Source organism: Ascidiella aspersa, chromosome 6 (genome assembly GCF_963924565.1).
Source record: "Ascidiella aspersa chromosome 6, kaAscAspe10.2, whole genome shotgun sequence".
Classification (NCBI taxonomy): Eukaryota; Metazoa; Chordata; class Ascidiacea; order Phlebobranchia; family Ascidiidae; genus Ascidiella; species Ascidiella aspersa.
Window position 1 is genome coordinate 25,248,533 of NC_139452.1, and position 18,000 is coordinate 25,266,532.

At 36.1% G+C, this 18,000-nt stretch overlaps 3 protein-coding genes across 3 annotated transcripts; all 3 read right to left on the reverse strand.

Moving 5' to 3' along the window:
• Nucleotides 1-546: 546 nt before the first annotated feature.
• LOC146140973 (uncharacterized) lies at nucleotides 547-3,068 on the reverse strand. Its single transcript, XM_083393000.1, has 4 exons — nucleotides 2,807-3,068; nucleotides 2,212-2,356; nucleotides 1,444-1,544; nucleotides 547-861 (listed from the first exon to the last, which is right to left on the reverse strand). The coding sequence occupies exons 1-4, from the start codon at nucleotides 3,056-3,058 to the stop codon at nucleotides 553-555; spliced, it is 807 nt and encodes a 268-aa protein (XP_083249126.1). The 5' UTR covers nucleotides 3,059-3,068; the 3' UTR covers nucleotides 547-552.
• A 2,510-nt stretch (nucleotides 3,069-5,578) lies between these two features.
• On the reverse strand, nucleotides 5,579-15,658 carry LOC146140974 (zinc finger-containing ubiquitin peptidase 1-like). The gene is made up of 9 exons (XM_083392762.1): nucleotides 15,442-15,658; nucleotides 14,797-14,975; nucleotides 13,814-14,009; nucleotides 12,392-12,549; nucleotides 11,284-11,394; nucleotides 9,586-9,775; nucleotides 7,927-8,015; nucleotides 6,950-7,101; nucleotides 5,579-5,812 (listed from the first exon to the last, which is right to left on the reverse strand). Exons 1-9 carry the CDS (start codon nucleotides 15,564-15,566, stop codon nucleotides 5,648-5,650), a joined length of 1,365 nt encoding a protein of 454 aa, XP_083248888.1. The 5' UTR covers nucleotides 15,567-15,658; the 3' UTR covers nucleotides 5,579-5,647.
• LOC146140975 (cysteine--tRNA ligase, mitochondrial-like) lies at nucleotides 15,600-17,564 on the reverse strand. Its single transcript, XM_083391927.1, has one exon. It carries the CDS (start codon nucleotides 17,438-17,440, stop codon nucleotides 15,722-15,724), a length of 1,719 nt encoding a protein of 572 aa, XP_083248053.1. The 5' UTR covers nucleotides 17,441-17,564; the 3' UTR covers nucleotides 15,600-15,721.
• Nucleotides 17,565-18,000: the final 436 nt, after the last annotated feature.

The following is an 18,000-nucleotide window of genomic DNA, read 5'->3' on the forward strand; positions in this document are numbered from 1 at the left end:
TTTAGTGTTGTAATAAATTTGGGATTTGGGGGGGGGGGGGTAGATAGATTTACTGACCTACAACAATACGATACAGGCAAAATGATATCTTTATAGTGGTAGTGTTTTTCAAAATTTTAGATTGGCACATTTGAAAATCCGGAAAACCATTCGAGGCACACTTTCAAACAACAATTAAATAACTAACAATCGCCTTTATCCATGGCAAGGCAATAAGTAAGTGTCTTACTCATTTATTATCAATTTTCTAAAAGTGTGCACCAAAGTCTTACATTCTTGTTTGTATGCGTTTTGATTATTTTGCAAATAAAAGCAGTTTTGCAGCACACTTGGGAACCTCTCTCGAGGCACACTGGCAACCCGCAGTAAAAAGTGTGAGAATCGCTAGGCCTAATAGTCACAATTATTAACTTATTTTTTTGTACACTGCGAAATTGGCAACTTTAGGACTTATTTATTTTTAGGGGTCGAGTTCAAGATACTTTTTCTTTCCCTTAAAAATGTTTGTGTTGTGTCTAGCAAAGCTTGAAGTTTGAAATGAAAAAAACACGTTCACTGCCCGATGTTTTTCACCATTGTCCAGTGGTTGCCGATAATCTCGGCCAAGCGAGAGAACCCGCCGTTTCTGTAAACCTTGTAGCCCAGGAAAAGAACGGCGGCCCCAGAGATGCTCATGCTGACAAAGGCTTCAAGTGCAATGCGCCTGTAGAACTGGTTGTGTTTTCTCCATTCCACGAGCATGGCGCCTTTCTTGTTCTTGTGCGGAAAGGGCTGAGAGGGGATGTCGACTTCTAGGAACCTGCACAGTGGCTCCCAGCCCTCGGATGGCCTGTAGACCAGCAGTTTGTCTTTGGGCGCTCTCTGCACAGAAAGCAATTGGCAAAATGAAGACAAATATTCAAAGAAAGTTTTTAAAATTATTCAGAACGGGAAATGTAAATAGGCTGTGCCTCATTGGAAATAATTTACCATTGTAGCCTACTAGTTTCGGACTCTTTTGGGTCTCTCTTTCGGGCGTTTTTTTATTTTAATGATTTTATTAATGTTAAACTATGCCAAAGTTACTGTTTTATTGAAACACACGCATTTTTAGTTTATTTAGACCGCTGGCACAAAAGAAAGTTAGATTTCGCGTGATTTCGGTAGAAACCCAAGTACGGTACCTTCAATAGTTCATTGTTACGCTTTGTACAATAAACAGCTTAAATGTTTTTAAAATTTATATCCGGCTGGGTTGTACGATGACCCTGTAAAGTCAGTAGCTTAATTGTGTTTTAAATCACGATTTGCAAAACACAGTGCGCAACCTTCATGTACCTTTTTACCCATTAGCAGAATTTTTTGTTTTCCAAAAAATTCAACAATACTTTGGAATTACTTTAAATCTTAAATTTAGTTTGCTGTCCACTTAAAAGCAACGTAGTAATATATTTGCGGCATTACTTGTTGCACATAAATGTTGTGCTGTCTGTAGATCCGCTGAAGAATCATTTTGTTGTGCAAGTTGACTCGATAGCCGCTAGTGTTCTGGCTAACAATGTTTTCTGAAAAAAAAGTATATGGGGGGATCGAGAAACATCCAAAAAGCATTCGCATTAGTTAAAACAACTTAAACTGATATATTTAAGGTTATAAACAAACTATGACTTTGCAGACGCGCGAATTTGATTAAAATGAAACAAGTGTCAGTAAAGCAATCTATCAGCCTTTGAAATTTAAACAAAGATGACAAATTTGGGGGGCCAGCGCACGAATCATTAGTAAATCATCCTGGTATGAGGAGGCTGTAAAAACGCATTTGTAAACGGGAGACAGCTTTTATTAAGGTCAGTTAACGTACCATGTATCATTTTATAGATCCCAACGAGTGGTGGGATTCAATTTTTTTGTCTTAAACTTTTCAAACTTTGCGAATTGAAAAGTAAATAATGAAGTATGAAATAAAAATTTTAGTAACTGGTCATGTTCAGTAAAATGTTTTATAAAATAGAAAATCTTAGATCTAAAGCTTCAAGAAAGACCATTTATGCAATTTTATACGGAATTAAGCTTAAAATGTTGATTTTTTGTCCAAATGTATTAAATATTTTCAAAAATCCTTTCAAGATTTTTTTTAGATTTCTGCATAAAATTTCTAGATGTTTCGAGATTAAATTTATTGTAACTCTAGATGTTTACCATACGAAAAAATGGCAATTAAAAGCAACTTACGCATGTTTTTCCTGAACGAACGTCTCACGATAAAGCTGGGCGAAAAGATGTACATCAGCCAGATTAAGTAATCGTTGTTGATAACTTCGCACTGAGCCCGGTAGCTCTCATACCAAGCGTCCTCATCTCTAACAGTTAAAATTATCTATGAAAATAAATGCGTTGGCGAAGTTTCAGGTGGTGTTGGAAATACAACCAAATAATTATATTTTTGGGCAGTAGCGTAGGATGTGATATTAATAATTATTTTAGAATAAAAAAGTATTTTTTAACTTAACTAAAAAAAAGTTAATGGAACTTAAGTCCAAATCGTTTTTAGTTTTCATTAATGTAGCAATTAAGCGATCATTCAATTCCCGTCCATAGCAAATCACCTAAAAACACAAAAGCAGTGGCATCTACTTTATTAACTTTCACCAGTCAAGTAACCATTTGAAATTTCGAGCAATCCTTTTTTGACAAACATAAGTCATTTCACAATAGGGCCCGGAAACCAAGCCAAGTTAAATTATTGAACCATAAGTGCAATCAGTTTAAAGTTTAAACCATGGCAAGACTTGTTTTAAAAAGGATTTAAAAGTTATTTTTGCCCAACCTTAGCTTCGGGAAAAGCCTGAAGAAGTTCTTCCCAGAACCAGTTGCAAGGTATGTCGGTTACAGCGTCCACGCCTTTGTACATCCGCCTAAAATCGTCCACGGTTCCTCCCGTCGTCAGTATCTTGTCCCACTCGCGCCACAAATGCTCGAAGTTGTCCAAGAGGTCGTAGGTTCGAATCCCGAGAATCTCAAAGGCTGCGCACATCGTTTTCGTGCCAGTTTTAGGACAACCGGCGAGAATGACCTTCATTATTTGGCCTTTTACGTATACTACAAGTGTCTTAGATAGGTTATAGAAAGTTTTTTTAAACCTTTTTGTATTTTTTACAGCAAAATAAGGATTATACAAAAAATAGGTGTTTCTCAGATTTTGAGCGAAAAAAACATAGAACAAATGTGTCCTTAACTGTCTTAACTGTGTTCCAACTAATTTTTTAGGTGCCACACTGCTTGCAAATAGACATATTCCAACAGAATTTCGACTGATAAATGCTTACTTTTTGCACGGAACAAGTTCAAACTAACATTTTTTTGGTTATGATACTTTCTCATTTGAAAAAAACCTAATTCACATAGCATTAGATAAACAAAAATAACCTAACTGTTGTAATCTCTTGCTGCGATTAAACTAAACGCCTGAAGCGTATATTTACTGCTAACAGCGTTTGCTTAGCGTTTGTGTACGCAGCACTTTTCAATCATGTTGTTCAAATAAAAGTGCACATAGCTCTGGGGCTTAACTGTGAATTACACAGAGAACATTTTTTTTCTAAATACCTACCGTGCAGTTTTTTGTTTATTGATATTTCTTTAAAAGAAAACAAATGAGCTAATTTTGACGCACTTCTGAAAACTGAAATGAGTTAAAATAAACTCAAATGCACATAACAGACAAGAAAATAAACCATTTATAAATTTGGCATATTATATAACCGCCAGATTTCTAGGTAATGGTCTGGACGGTTTGAGCTATCTTAAAACAACGGGATCTACCCCAGTAAAGTACAAATTAGTTTCCATGTCACAGGCCATAGGTTGCGTAACACATCGCTTGCAAACTTACCACTTTGATTCGGCCATCTACGAATGCCACTGTAAGTTAGCCTTAAAGTAAACGATTCAAGTGGAGTTTGACAACCTGGTTAATATGTGATCCGCAGTCGCACAAGGCATTTTGTGTCACGAAACCTAAAGGTGACCGATTTTTTAGCCAGTCTGCAAATTCCAATTACGAGTGACAGGGTTGAAAGAAGAACAATTTTCTCATCGGAAGCCATATAAGTTTTCATAGATGACGTCACAAAGCACGTCATAGGTGGTGGTTTAAAATAAGTTACCTTAGGAAACCTGAGATTATTATTCGAAGACGTGCACAAATATTCAACTGAAATCTTAGTTAAAATATTTTCAAAAAGATAGCGGAAAGCCTGCTGGTACAGAAATAGTTTTTTTTTTACCCGTACAACTTAACCTCACATGCAACAATTACACTGGTCAACAGCAACGGAGATGTGATAGCTCAGCGTGGTCCAACTGCAGACCCGCGGGCAAAAGTTGGCCTGCGAGTTCAGCTTTTTTGGCCCGCGAACTGATTAGTCAGCTTTGGTTCAATCTGGCAATATCACTTCAATTTTTGTTTTTTTAATTTTTTGGTGTTGAAATTATTTTTATAATTTCAACAGACAAAAGTATACATTCCATAAAATTAGTATATATGCCATAGACTATGTATAATTTTCCAGCAATATTCGAAATTTAAAAACATTGGCCCGCAAGACAAAATAAACCTTGTTTTTGGCCCGCGATGAAAAGAAGTTGGACCACCCTGTTAGCTGATAAAGTGTTTTCTACGCTGATTCTGAAACTGTTTTTCTTTTCTAGGACATTTTTGAGATATTTTATATCGCATTTTTGATTTTTCAATGTTTTGCTTATTATGAGACACTTAATTGCGCACAGTGACATTATCCAACACAGGTGTGATTAAACGCACCATTCTACCTGGTTTTAGTTACATCTTTGAAAAGAACAGTTAGGGTCTTTCATCAATGTTTAGTAGAAGTATTTGTACCATATTTTTATTAACTGCTATTCTGTCGTTATGCCAATATAGTGCAAGTGCACGATCATCTCATTTGCTATAATTTGAGTTTAACCAGTTAAAACTTTGTCAATTGAAAGACAAAATTAACACGCAAAAGTGATTGTTTAAAATTCATTAATAAGTCAACAGGTAAGTCTAAAACCGATTTTTTATTTCAATTAACTTATTTACGACTAGGGTAAATTTGACAAAATTATTAACTTATAAACGTTTTTTAATGACGTAATAAGAATATCAAAGCCCATACAGAAGTAGGTATCATTTTAAACGTTTCGAATAAGTCTTTATTCATTTTCAACATAGCATAAAGACTTAATAAAAGACTGAATAAAGACTTGTTCCAAACGTTCAAAATGATACCTACTTCTGTATGGGCTTTCATATTCTTATTACGTCTTACTACAACCTCCAACACTTATGCTTCCAAAGTTTTTTAATGACTTCAATACTTTGCAGGTTCATCGTTGCAACCAACTTTAGACCCTTTAACTTTAACTAAGGATGCCCTATCGGATCGATGCCGATAGAAACGTTTATGCTTAGTGCACCATATTAATGACGTCATTTGGTATCGCAATACTTTTCGTCCAAAATATCGGTTATCGGAATAAAATGCAAAGTAGCGGATATACCTGCCTACAAAGAGAGATAATTTGTTGGCCCATAGGTAATTTATTCATAGAGGCAACAAAATTACAAAAAACAGACACAAGTTAAAGGAAAGAAAACTGAGGTTTAGGAAAAAATCTTCTGCGCCATTGCATCGACATCTTTCTGCTGTTGCATCCTTTCGTCAGACGCAATTCCAACGACCGAAACAATCTGGTATTTGTCTTCGTTGAAAGAGCCTTTGGTTTTGACGAACTTTCGCGAAAACTTTCCAGCTTCCCCGTTTACAGCCTAAAACATAAAAACAAAAAACAATTATTTTAACAAGGTTTTGGAAAATCTTTTGGTTTATTTTATTATACCTTACCAATAAAAACACAATGATATAAGAAATTAAAATCACCTTTCTAAAGATCCGTTTTGCACATTTTTTTTATTTTAGTTTTTTAAATTTTATGACGCCACAAAAACACATTTTGAATATTTTATAATGCGATAACAGCGTTACTACTTTGTAACTTATGACTCATGAGCAGGTTTTTTTTTAAGATTTGGTTTGGGTGCCCGCTAAGTAGTTTTAAGAGACCACAAGTGTTTCATTTAAATACCAAAAAGTTGCAAGTCCAAAATTTAGGAAACCGCTGGAGAAATCTGGGGGACCGTTTCGAAAAAAAAAAACAAAAAAAATGAACCAAAATCATGCTACAGTGTCGAGGCTAATCGGAAATTTAAACGTTGGCTTTCCTGGTTTCGGCTACAGTGACATTTATTTAGTTTATTACAAAATAAAGAACACCCTACTTGTTACATTGTTTATTTAAATAATAATCCACTTCCTAAAAATCAGAACTAAAAACCGCAAAACAGCGCACTAAGAAAATAAAGCGTCACAATTTCTGAGAAACATTTAAGGCCCGTTTAAACAACAGCTGCACTGAGCGGAGCTGAGCTGCACTGGGCGTGAAATTATTTTCACTACAGCTACAGTGAGCTGCGCTGGGCGTAAAAATCGCCCCAAAACGTAACGTGTTTCAATAGCTGCACTGCGGGCTTGAGTTTAGCAAAGCGTGAAAATCGCTCCAAAGCGTAACTTCAAGCTAGCTGCAGCTGCTACACGGGGCCTGAGTTTAGCAAAGCGTGAAACGCTCGCCACAATAGAAAAAATGCAAATTACGCTTTGCTCAGCTCAGTGCAGCTGTAGTGTAAACGGGCCTTTAACCTCATACAACGTTTCCACGAAAATTAGGAATCTTCAATTTGCGTGCCCTAAAATTTTTGAGGAACTAAAAACCGAAATAAATATTACGCCCTATAGGCAAATTTAACCATGGAATAGGTCTAACAACGTTTTAAACCTTATTAGTGTAAATGAAAAATCCTAATTATGAACAAAGGCAAGTCTTAAAAACAGTTTTACGACTATCTTACCGCCTTGACTTGGCCCATCGTATCGCCCGGGTCCAGAATTATAAAATGACTGGCCGAGTCTGATTTGGCGTTAAACTGCAACCCGACAATACTACGGCTGTGGCCTTGATGTTGCAAATAAAGCAGAGGAACATCAACTGTTTTAACGGCGCCTGCAACATAAAAGCAACTGGTATAGTTAGTCGGGTGGAGTTAGGGTTCAATACGCTAAAAACAAGTTTTTTTATGTTATTTTTTATCATAAACTTTATATATATATAGGCAATGTGAGATAGTTAACTACATTCCAGTTGAGAAAAAACAACCTACAACCATACACCGGAAGCCTTCGGAGAATTACCCGAACAGGCAGTTTTTAGATGCAAAGTCACGACCTCCGCCCACACCAGTTACCAAATGAGCTACCTAGGTTCAGACGCCATGACATGGTGGTAGAGCGACGGTCCCCGTATGACCGGAGGTCGTGAGTTCGAACTTTACCACACACTAATTATTTTTCTAGCCTGCCTTGCTTGCATCATTCGGTTAATCTGTCGAAAGCTTTCCATACGTGGGCCGCTATATAGTTTGAAACACGACTTCAGGTGGGCTCTCTTCACGTTTTTGTACACGTATGTGCATGTATCTTTTATTGACTACTACACAATTTTGTTTAACCGACTACTTAGAATTGGCATATATTATGCTTTTATATTATATATATATATGCAGTTAATTATTGATATGAAAAAAAAATATTAAGGCAATTTTAATTAGTAAGCTAAATGATAATATATTCTAACTAAGGAGGTGTATTAAAAAAAGTTAACCCGGGTTTCACGAAAAACAACATGTCCGGTTTTAGAACTCGCTTCACGTTAAGCTCACTGCTCAGATTCACTGATGAACATAAAATTATTATCGACTCGGTTAAAACATGAACCAAAATCGATTCACGATAAAGTTTAGGTCCAGAAAAAAAGGTGACGCAAACATACCGTTTGCTGGTTTGTCGGATGAACCGCGACCATCGTTGAAGTATTTCGAGACCCATTCGAACAATTCGTCGTTGACCTTCTTTTTTGTTCTGCAAATATACACAATTACACATGTTTGTCAATTACAGGGTAACTTAGGTGATTCGGTCAAGTTGAATAGCTTTTTCAAGTCACACGATAATAATAATGGTAAAACCTTCGGAGCAGTTTTACATAAAGAAAAGAATAATTCGCGCGTATAGCACAACTTATGGTGATTTGGCCCAATATTTATGACGGACAACGAGCATTTTGTGCTGTTATAGTGAATTAGTCATATCCGACTTGGTTTAATCGTGCATTAAACCTATTACATAATTAGCTTGTCCATGCTGCTTGCTATAGCATCACCAATGAGTACTTATTTGTGGCTACGTACCACATTGCAGGGCCGCGGAGTGGGTTAAAAACAACCAGAGTTCTACTCATATACTCGACTCACTGCAGCATGTACACTCTATTGTAAGACAAATTGTTGCAACTTATCTGCTTGCAGGTATAGCACAATTTATAGTGATTTGGCTTAACATTTATGACGGGCATGATAATTTAGTGATGTTAAACAGAATAAGTTATATCCTATACTTTGATTAATCCCTAGTATAGAGTGGTGAGCCAAAATAAAAGTGGACTAGTTATAAAACATATTAACGCGACGACTTTCTGGGTTGCAAAAAACGATTGCAGGAACGTTTTTACGGTTTTATTGGTAGACAGGTACAGCTTACAATTGAAGTTCATGGTGATTTTCTCCTTTTAAAGCAAGTGTTAACAGTTTATTTAAAGTTGAACAAAAAACGTTCATATTTTTTATAATAAACGAATTTTTCGGCATAGCCAACGTTGCTGTATCTATTATACACGACTTTTGCCGCCAAAAGCTCCAAAACAAATCTGGCGCGTGCTTTGCTTTTTTAATGCAAAGTTGTACCATTTATGAAACAGTTCTTACTTTCAGTTAATACTACACGCTCAACCGCGGACAACTGTGAAATTTAACCCATTGTGGTTCAAAAGGTGTACATTAGTACTCGGACCCTATTCAAAGTCGATAACCGTCATTCGTTTAAAAGCGGTGATTCTCAAACCTAGAAAGATCAGTCAAGTGTCTTGCGAAACGTTTTGTAAAAATCGTACGAAATTTCCACGTTAGGTGTAAACTAGTTTATAATTTTTGGAGCATAATGGTTGGAGGTTGTAGTAAGACGTAATAAGAATATCAAAGCCCATACAGAAGTAGGAAGTATTTTGAACGTTTCGAATAATTCTTCATTCATTTTCAACATGAGTTTACAACTAATTTTGTGAAATACACTTAGTTGTACAGCAAATAGACAATAGGTTTTAGGTATACAGCCAAGTATAATGGACTACGATGCTAACTATCCATAAGATAACTGATAAAACTATGTAACTTACCTACTAACTTGCCGTTTTGTTAGGGCGTTGTTAAAAAATGTTAAAAATCGAATCCTTCAAAAACAATTAGTTGAACGGTATGTTCTTGTAAAAATTCCTTAGCAATTTTTTATTTTTAGTGTGTAGCACGCTCAAAAATATTGAGAACCACTGGTTTAAAGACACGAAAAAATACAAAAACTGCGATCTGACGATTTGCACCTGGCCTGAAAGTCGACAATATTGCAATGCAGTCCAAGGCTGGCGAAAAGAGCGAAGACCTCAGTGGCACCGATCCACTTTCGAGTTCCAACCAGTTTGCCCTGAAGCTGTTCTTTGCCGCTCGGATCAAAGCCATTGCTCCAGGCTTCCTCGATCATTGACTGAAGTTTGGGAATCGATGGGATTTTACCTAGTTGATATACAAGCCAGATGTTTGTAAAGCTATAATGATTTAAGTCGAATAAGGCACTGAGTTACTCGTTTCAAATGACTTGACTTGACCAACGTCTTTTGGCTAATAACTCGACTTTGGCCCAAGTCTTTTCGAAAAGTATTCGAGATAAAATCCTAACTTTTTTTAAACCAAAACAAGCCTGCTAGTGTTGCGACAAATTTAGAGGTCACAAGAAGGATTGAAATTAAATAAAAAATATTACAACGTAAGTTGTTTTTGCTTTTCTGTCTTTGGCGTTAAAAGTTATGCAAAACGCTGTGCCTCTAGGGTTAAACTTCACTTCAAAAAAAAAACACGCCAAAGATAGTATAAAAAACAATAACATCGTTGTTATTATAGCTGTGAATGTAAAACTACTTACTTTTCACAAATGTAGTAGCAATGTAGTTTGAATCTTTTCAGCGCTCGTAAAGTACCGAAATATAACAACTTACTTCAAAAATATCAAACTGGCTCAAAACAACGCAAATTCGAGGTTTTTAATTTTTTCAAAATTTGTTTAATCGGACAACACAATAATCAGTTGATAACAACCAAACCGAAAATATGTTTGTTCTAGGGTTACTATTCGAGATAAAATCAAGTGTTTTAAACCAGAAGCTGGTAACCACCTTTATTAGGTGTAGATAGATACATTTTATTTTTTTGGGAACGAAACAACTAAAACTCAGTACGAAGCAACAAAGAAAATTACAGTTGTTTGTTCCAGGATGCAGTGAAAGACCGTAAGGTACGTCGAGTCAACTGCACCCTGTTTAGTGTAGACCTGTATATAACTTTTTTCTATGACGAACTAAAATGTTGTCTTACTAATACGCAGTTAGGGCTTGTTGCTGCAAAACAAGCTTCATCAAAGTTGCATTAAATTTTAACTTCTGGTCATTTGGTTGTTTTTCGAAAGCCGGTTTGTGATAAAATTTCAGTTTTAAACCGGCGGGTTGTGAAAACAAGGGTGCCGAGCCCTGGAATAAGGGCATTTAAGCTTTTGTTTTGAAATGACTTGAATTAAGTATTTTTGACACTGGCTTGGTTGAGTCTTAAAGTCTTTCTAGCTAATTATTCGATATACATATTGTGTTTTTAACTACGAGATTTTAGGCAGAATTGGGATGTTCACTTACATTTATGCGCGAAACAATATTCTTGCTATTTTCTCAGTGGTTGCAAGGTGATAGAACGCTTTGGATGGAATTACCTTGTCTATTGTTTATAGTTTAAAATATTTATTTTTAATGCTAGTGACTTGATTTGCTATACATTAAAAAATTGCTTAACTTGGGTAATTTTACAAACAGAGGTGTTTTGATATTGAGCTTGGCAATGTATGATGCGACATATTTAGTTTAATAGAAAGTCTGATATTTTCTCTATGGAGTGTTAAAAATCTATGTCCGATTACAAAAGGTAGAGTCCGTCGTTCGCGGGACTAGCATTACATTAGTTCTTATTTTCCGTCACCTTACCTACAAATCTAGCAAGGTGGTTTCTAAACACTGGTAGGGAAATCATAGAGGATAACATCATTTGGATATTTCTGAATCCACAGCCCCAGCCAGAATCGCCCGGGCCTCTGCCTAAACAAGAATAGACCAAATAAAGATCTGCCTTCTTGTAGTTATAAGACGCAATAGCAGACTACAAGACATTAAATCAGTGGTTTTCAACCAGGGTTCCGCTAGTACAGTCCAAGGGTTCCGCAATTTTTAAATTGCTTAGCTAATTGAGGTGCGTTTATTGCACTGGGGTTCCTCGAGCCAGTGGAATTATTGCTCTGGGGTTCCTCGAGCCAGTGGAATGTTTCCATAGGGTTACACTCCAGCAAAAAGGTTAAAAAGCACTGCATTAAATAATGTAAACCGCTTTAAATAAAGGTTATTTAGAGAGGTATGTAGGGGAACGATACCCGATGTCAAGTGGTACTATCGGCACTTTACTAGAGTGGTATCGGTGCCGATCCTATACCAAATAAATATAGAAAAATTTGCAACAATGGTTTGTGAACCAATGTAGCGATTCTCCAATGAAAGGTAGATTTATCAAAACGCAGTAGAATAACAGCTGGAGATAACTCAACGTCTGAACGTTAACATTTTTTGGGCTTTATAACCAAAAAAAAAATATCTTTAGACGTTTCAATTATTTTTAATTTTTTGCATAGAATTGACGTCATTTGGTGTCGGATCGAATCACGATACTTTTTGACAAAATGTAGGGTGGTGCGTATCGGAATTAAATGCCAAGCATCTGACATCCCTAGTGGTAAACACTACAGAGTGCTGGTGTAATTAACGTAGGAGAGATCATTGTAAATTCAATGATTCGCCAAGTTAATTTTTTTGATGCATCAATAGAGGATTTAATCGAGATCACTTAACATTAAACAGCAAATGAGTTTCGGTAATGGTTACGGTTTACAACGTTTTTTGTTAACTAACAATGCTAGAAAAAAACAAGCTACACTACACTAATATACAAAAGCAATGTCTTGTCTCTAAAGTCTAACAAAGTGAGCCTTCCAACGTATAAGTTACATTAATAAAATAAATTAACCCGTTCCACTGTCTACCTTACCATAATGATTTGTTGAGGGAGAAACAAGAATCCACCCAGTGCAATTACGTTTGTTTAGCTTCCTTAAAAGCTCTACCATCAGTTGAGAAATACATTTGGTGGCAGTGCTGTTGTCATCTAAACCTTCCTCAAGCTTTTCAAGCATGTCAAACTTCCGACTGAAGGTGAAAAAAGATGTAAATCAAGGAAAATTTACTATAGCCATAGATTAAGTCAGTGATTCTCAACCTTTTATGGCTAACGGCACCCCTCAAAAATAATACATAGATTTTCGGGTGCCGCTGGAATTTTCGCAAGTATTTTACTGAAATGTCACAAAAAAATGCAACTGGAACAACACAATCAACTTAACATATACATCAGGGGTTCTTAAATCGGGGACCATGGACCCATTAGCGGTCCGTGAACTAGTTTTAGGGGGTCTGCGAAGGCCAAATTGAAACATGGTATATATTTAGGAAGTTATCAATTTTTCTAGAGAAAGAGTTTAATTAAAAATAAAACATTTTTGCACTGAATGTCTCTGTTTCTATTTTCCTTTTCACATTTTGTGGACCTAAAACTGCGGATTTCTACAGTCTATTTGTATTGTGACGTCAATTCATGACGTCATTTTTATTAAATTTCCTGCTTACTGTGGTCCATGTAAAGCAAAAACAAATTTGGGGTCCGCGGTGAAAAAAGTTTAAGACCCCCTGATATACATGTAGGAAAATGTCATTTAATATATAACGGTCTCTAATCGTAAAAGCTTACCAATTAAGCAAAAATCAGATTCTTGAAAAATTCTCAAATACCTATCGGCACCCTTGAGCATTGGAAATGGCACATTAGGGCGCCACGGCACACCTGTTGAGAACCACTTAAGTGATATTAAGTATAACCAGGTGTAAACAATTTATCTGCATTTATCAACTGAGCATTTAGCAGATGGTATAAAGTTATTAAGTTAATTTTATAAAACCACAAGTGGATTATTGTTTATGAAACAAACTTTTGTGTACTATTTTTCTTAAAGCGTCACTAATTAACCAAATAACTTCTATTCAAAGCAGTGGTTCCCAACCGGAGTGCTATTTGTTTCAGGGTGCCAAAATGTATTGTGGAAGAATCTGATTGTTGCACTATTCGAAAGCCTCTGGAAACAACTCCTTGTGTACAATTAGAGTGCAACAAATCAAATGATATTCAACTACATAGCTGAGTTTTGTGTTGTTCCAGTTCAGTTTTTAGTGACATAGCAGAAAACAACTTCACAAATTTTTTTAGCAGGGACTGACACAATCTATTTATTGTTTCTGGCCGTGCTAGAGACCATAAAAGGTTGAGAACCGCTGGTTCAAAAACTCTATTTTACTTTTGTTAGTTTAGTTACACAACCCAAGCTTGGATCTATGTTGTTTTTTTAATGCACTTTCCAACCTGTAATATTCAGAGGGCGTAAGCTTTCCCTTGCCAACAGCTTTGTTCATCAGTTTTGACGCCTGCTTTTCAAAAGTAATTTTGTCGTTTGGGTCGCAGCTGAACTCTTTTTGCAGGAGTCTTAACTCTAGTTCCTCGGCCATTTTCCTATCATAATCTTCACATTGTTTAGATTGCATTTCGTTGATTTCGATTTCTAAAAACAGCAATTTCAGGTAAATATGACCCTGACAAAATGACTTACCAGTAAGATGGGTAATAGTATATTCTTTCAAACAATAGAGTAAATAAAAAGGTTAAAAAAATGTTAAATCAAACTAAGTATGGCAGAATATTAACAAACACCATACTTTAAATAATCCCAAATTATGGTTTATAATACTTTCTTAATTGAAATGTTTGTTGGATGCCAAAATAAGCAAATTTTTCTAAAAACAATTTCAAAACTATTTATTTATCTTTCCTTTTTAAATAAATAGGAAAAAATAACAGACACAAAATTATATCTGGCTTGTGATCTTTAATCATTACGTTTTTTTCGGACCCTGGAAAAGCCATAAACAACTAAGCCAGTGCATTTCAACCTTAAAAATTTCCATCCGCACTTTTTTATTTTGGAAAATTTCAATCCGCAAGAAACATGCACACAGTAAGTTCGCAACCTTTAATTTATTTGTGAAATAACAATAAAAGGATTGGTGTATTAAAACCGCGATGCTAGGCCTTGACCGATATAAAATAAATAGCTTAAGCAGCAATGAACCACTATGTGACTACAATAATATTATTTGTTAGAATTGTCCCGGAAAAACTTCATTGTGGTTTGTTAAACGATTTTTGTTAAAACGATTGCCAGTTCTGACCCTTTAAAAAAATGATTTGTGACCCCTGCTTAAGAGGAACAAAATGCTAATTTTTGAAAGGTCATACTTTTTATGCAAAAAATCAACACAATTAGTTTGAAATATTATAAATTGAGATACGTTTTGAAAGATAGGCATTATTGGAAGTGCTGCTGGTTGGATCTGCGCTTGATGTAGGGAGTTCCTCATTATTCAAATGGTGTATTAGAAAATGTTCCTCAATTTCCAAAACAGAAAAAGGGGCGCTGCACAATGGACAGGTCACATGAGTGGAACTGTCATCAGGATTCTTGTTGCAGCTGGAAGTAGACAAGTTATAACAGCAATGCTACAAATTATTTTGTTCTCAAAAAAAATATATCGGTAACTCGGATGAAATATAGGGTACATCTAACTCTTTTTTAAAAAATATGTTGAACACAAAATTGTTATATAGTGTCAATAGCCTGCAGGAAGTTTTAGCTTGATCAGGAATGGAAATGTATGTTAAAATAGGCATAAAATGTGAGTCAAAAACAATTGATCGTAAAATATAGAGTGTTCTACTTCCAAATATAAATACTTGCTAAGTTGCTTTATACATAAGGTTGTTATTCAATTTCAAAATGTGGGTTGAAATAAAAAAATTAAAAAGTATAAGACTGACATAAGATGGTTTTGCACCTATATTCCAAGATGTGCTGTTTTTCCACAAATATGAACATGTGTAATGGCCAAAAAAACATTGCTAAGAAACTGGGCACTGTGAGAACTATAAATCGTTACTTTGTACTTTTAGTTGGCGTTTTCAGCTCTGCTTGGTGATCCGTTTCAACATGAGCTTGCAGGATGTCGCTTTTTGAATTTGTAAAGTTGCAAAACGGGCAAGACAGGATATCAGCATGTTGCATAACTTTTTCCAAATTTCAGTTTACAAGTTTCTTTAGGGGTTAAAATAAAAGGCATAACTAGATTGCAATAAAACAGTAAAACACTTTGCACAGTTAGCACTTACAGAACAATATATATATTAAAAAAAAATAATGTATTTATAGCAAACAAAATACTAAGACGATTTTTTGTCATCTAAAGTCCAATCAGTTTGTCCATCAACCTTATCACTTATCTTAACACCGTGTTTGACAAAGTCATTTCGAATTGTGTCACAAAACGCAAGCAACTCTTTTGCCATTCCCTTTTCTTGCTCATTTTGAGACTTTATCGCTTGTTTGGCCAAGTTCCTAACATTGTAACGAAATTGCAGACTGCTATTTATAAGGTTGGGCATTTGGCTGGAATCTACTTGCGATTCACTGGTCGGTATTTGCTCTCCTTGTGATCTTGTCAGGGTTGTAAAACCGAGCTTTTCGTAACATCCTTCCACAAAATCAAGCACAGTTTGAACGCAGTCAGGTTCTCTACATGACGTTTCAACAAAGTCTGTGAAACACTTGGATACCAAGCCTTCAGCGACACGTAACCTGTGCATAGCTGCGCCGATGTTAAAGTTATTGCAAAAATCTTTGTGCATATTTTCTCTGCACTCATCCAAAATCCTAGAAAGCTCAACGCTGTCAACAGAAAAGTTCTGCCCACCTTTAACATACTTATGAAGACCATGTAAAAATTGCTTGGTAGTTTGCAAGTGGGTATCAGTTTCGCGCAGCGCCCTTGCGTCATACTCCTTGTCGGTTGAATAGGAGCTTGACAGCACAAAGTGTCGAAAATGGTCACTGGACCACTTTGACAGGAACTCCGGAACGGTCACGGTGTTGCCAAGGGACTTTGACATTTTTGCTGTGTCGCCGGGAAGTTTAAATTGTCCAGAGTGAAGAAAGTAGTTCACCCATTGGCTTCTGCCGTGGTAGGCTTCCGACTGGAGCAGTTCACATTCGTGATGAGGAAAACACAAATCTCTTCCGCCACTGTGTATGTCCATTTGACTTCCGAAGACCAGACTGCCAAACGTTGAGCACTCTATGTGCCAGGCAGGTCTCCCCATACCCCACGGAGCGTCCCAGTAAGGCTCACCCGGCTTGGCTGCTTTCCAAAGAGCAAAATCCCTTCTGCTTTTCTTTGACTGTGACTTTGTGTTCGGGCCACTTTCGCCTTCCTCCCATTCTTCTTGAAGCTGCGACAGCCGTCCGACTTTTGTGAAATTTTCGCAGTTGAACCAAACATTCCCGTCGCCGGTGTGATAAGCATTACCCGTCGCTAAGAGCACATTGATAAAGGCAATCATCTCCGGGATAAAGTCGCTGACTCGCATATACTGAAACGGTGGTATTACATTTAGCTCATGTAACGTTTTCTGAAACGCCATCTCGTAATATTGCGCCATCGATAGCAGTTCCTTGCCAAGCAGCTGAGCCCTGGATATAATCTTGTCATCAACATTTGTAATGCCCATGACCAATTTCACATGGAAACCAAAAAATTTATCAAGGACCCTACGGATTGCATCGAAGCGCACATATGAGCATGCATGGCCGAGATGCATGTCGTCGTACACAGTTGGACCGCACGAATACCAAGTTATGTTCATTGGATCTTTTACAATTAGTGGAACAAGGGTACGGTTTGTGTACGTACCTAAAGATGCATAGCTGTTACCTACTTTAATGCCAGTGTCAAACCCTTCTGGTTGTACCCACTCTTTTACGAAATCCTTTTTATTTTTACTTTCAAAAAGCTTGCCCGACGTAGGCGTAACTGTGTTGAATTGTCGACTAGAAAAACAGCTTCCCCAAATTCTGAATCGTTGGCCAAACATGTTGGGTTTCATTGTGATTGTTTTTAAATGCTACATTAACATTAAACCATGTGTATGATTTAACACCTCATCTTATAGCGAAAAAGCGTAGCAGAAAATAAATCGCACAAAAATAACAACAGAAATCCTAAAAGGACGACAATTTTCAAATATACTTATGTTGACATCAAAAATCGTGTTGCCAAAATGCTACAATGTAACAATGATTCATGAAAATATATCGAAGCAATTTTTTAAAGATGTTTCATACGGGGAAATACCCTTTGTAGCTATAGCCTAGTAGTCACATTTGAGCATTTGATTTTTTGAGTTTTTTTAAAATTAGAACAGTTATTATTAGCTATAAAAACATTGAATAATTTATCTATTTAAATAAAATCACACTTTTTTCTTAAGAATATAACATGCGAAGATTTTATATCAAGAATGACCTGTAGGCTACTAGGTTCAGTCAAAAAGACTTCAGCTAAATCTCTTTGACGCAGTTTACCAACATTGCTAAAAAAGTTATGTTTTTGTTATAATTTATTAGGCTAAAAATGTGTTTTGGAAAGAAAACTGGGTACTTTTAT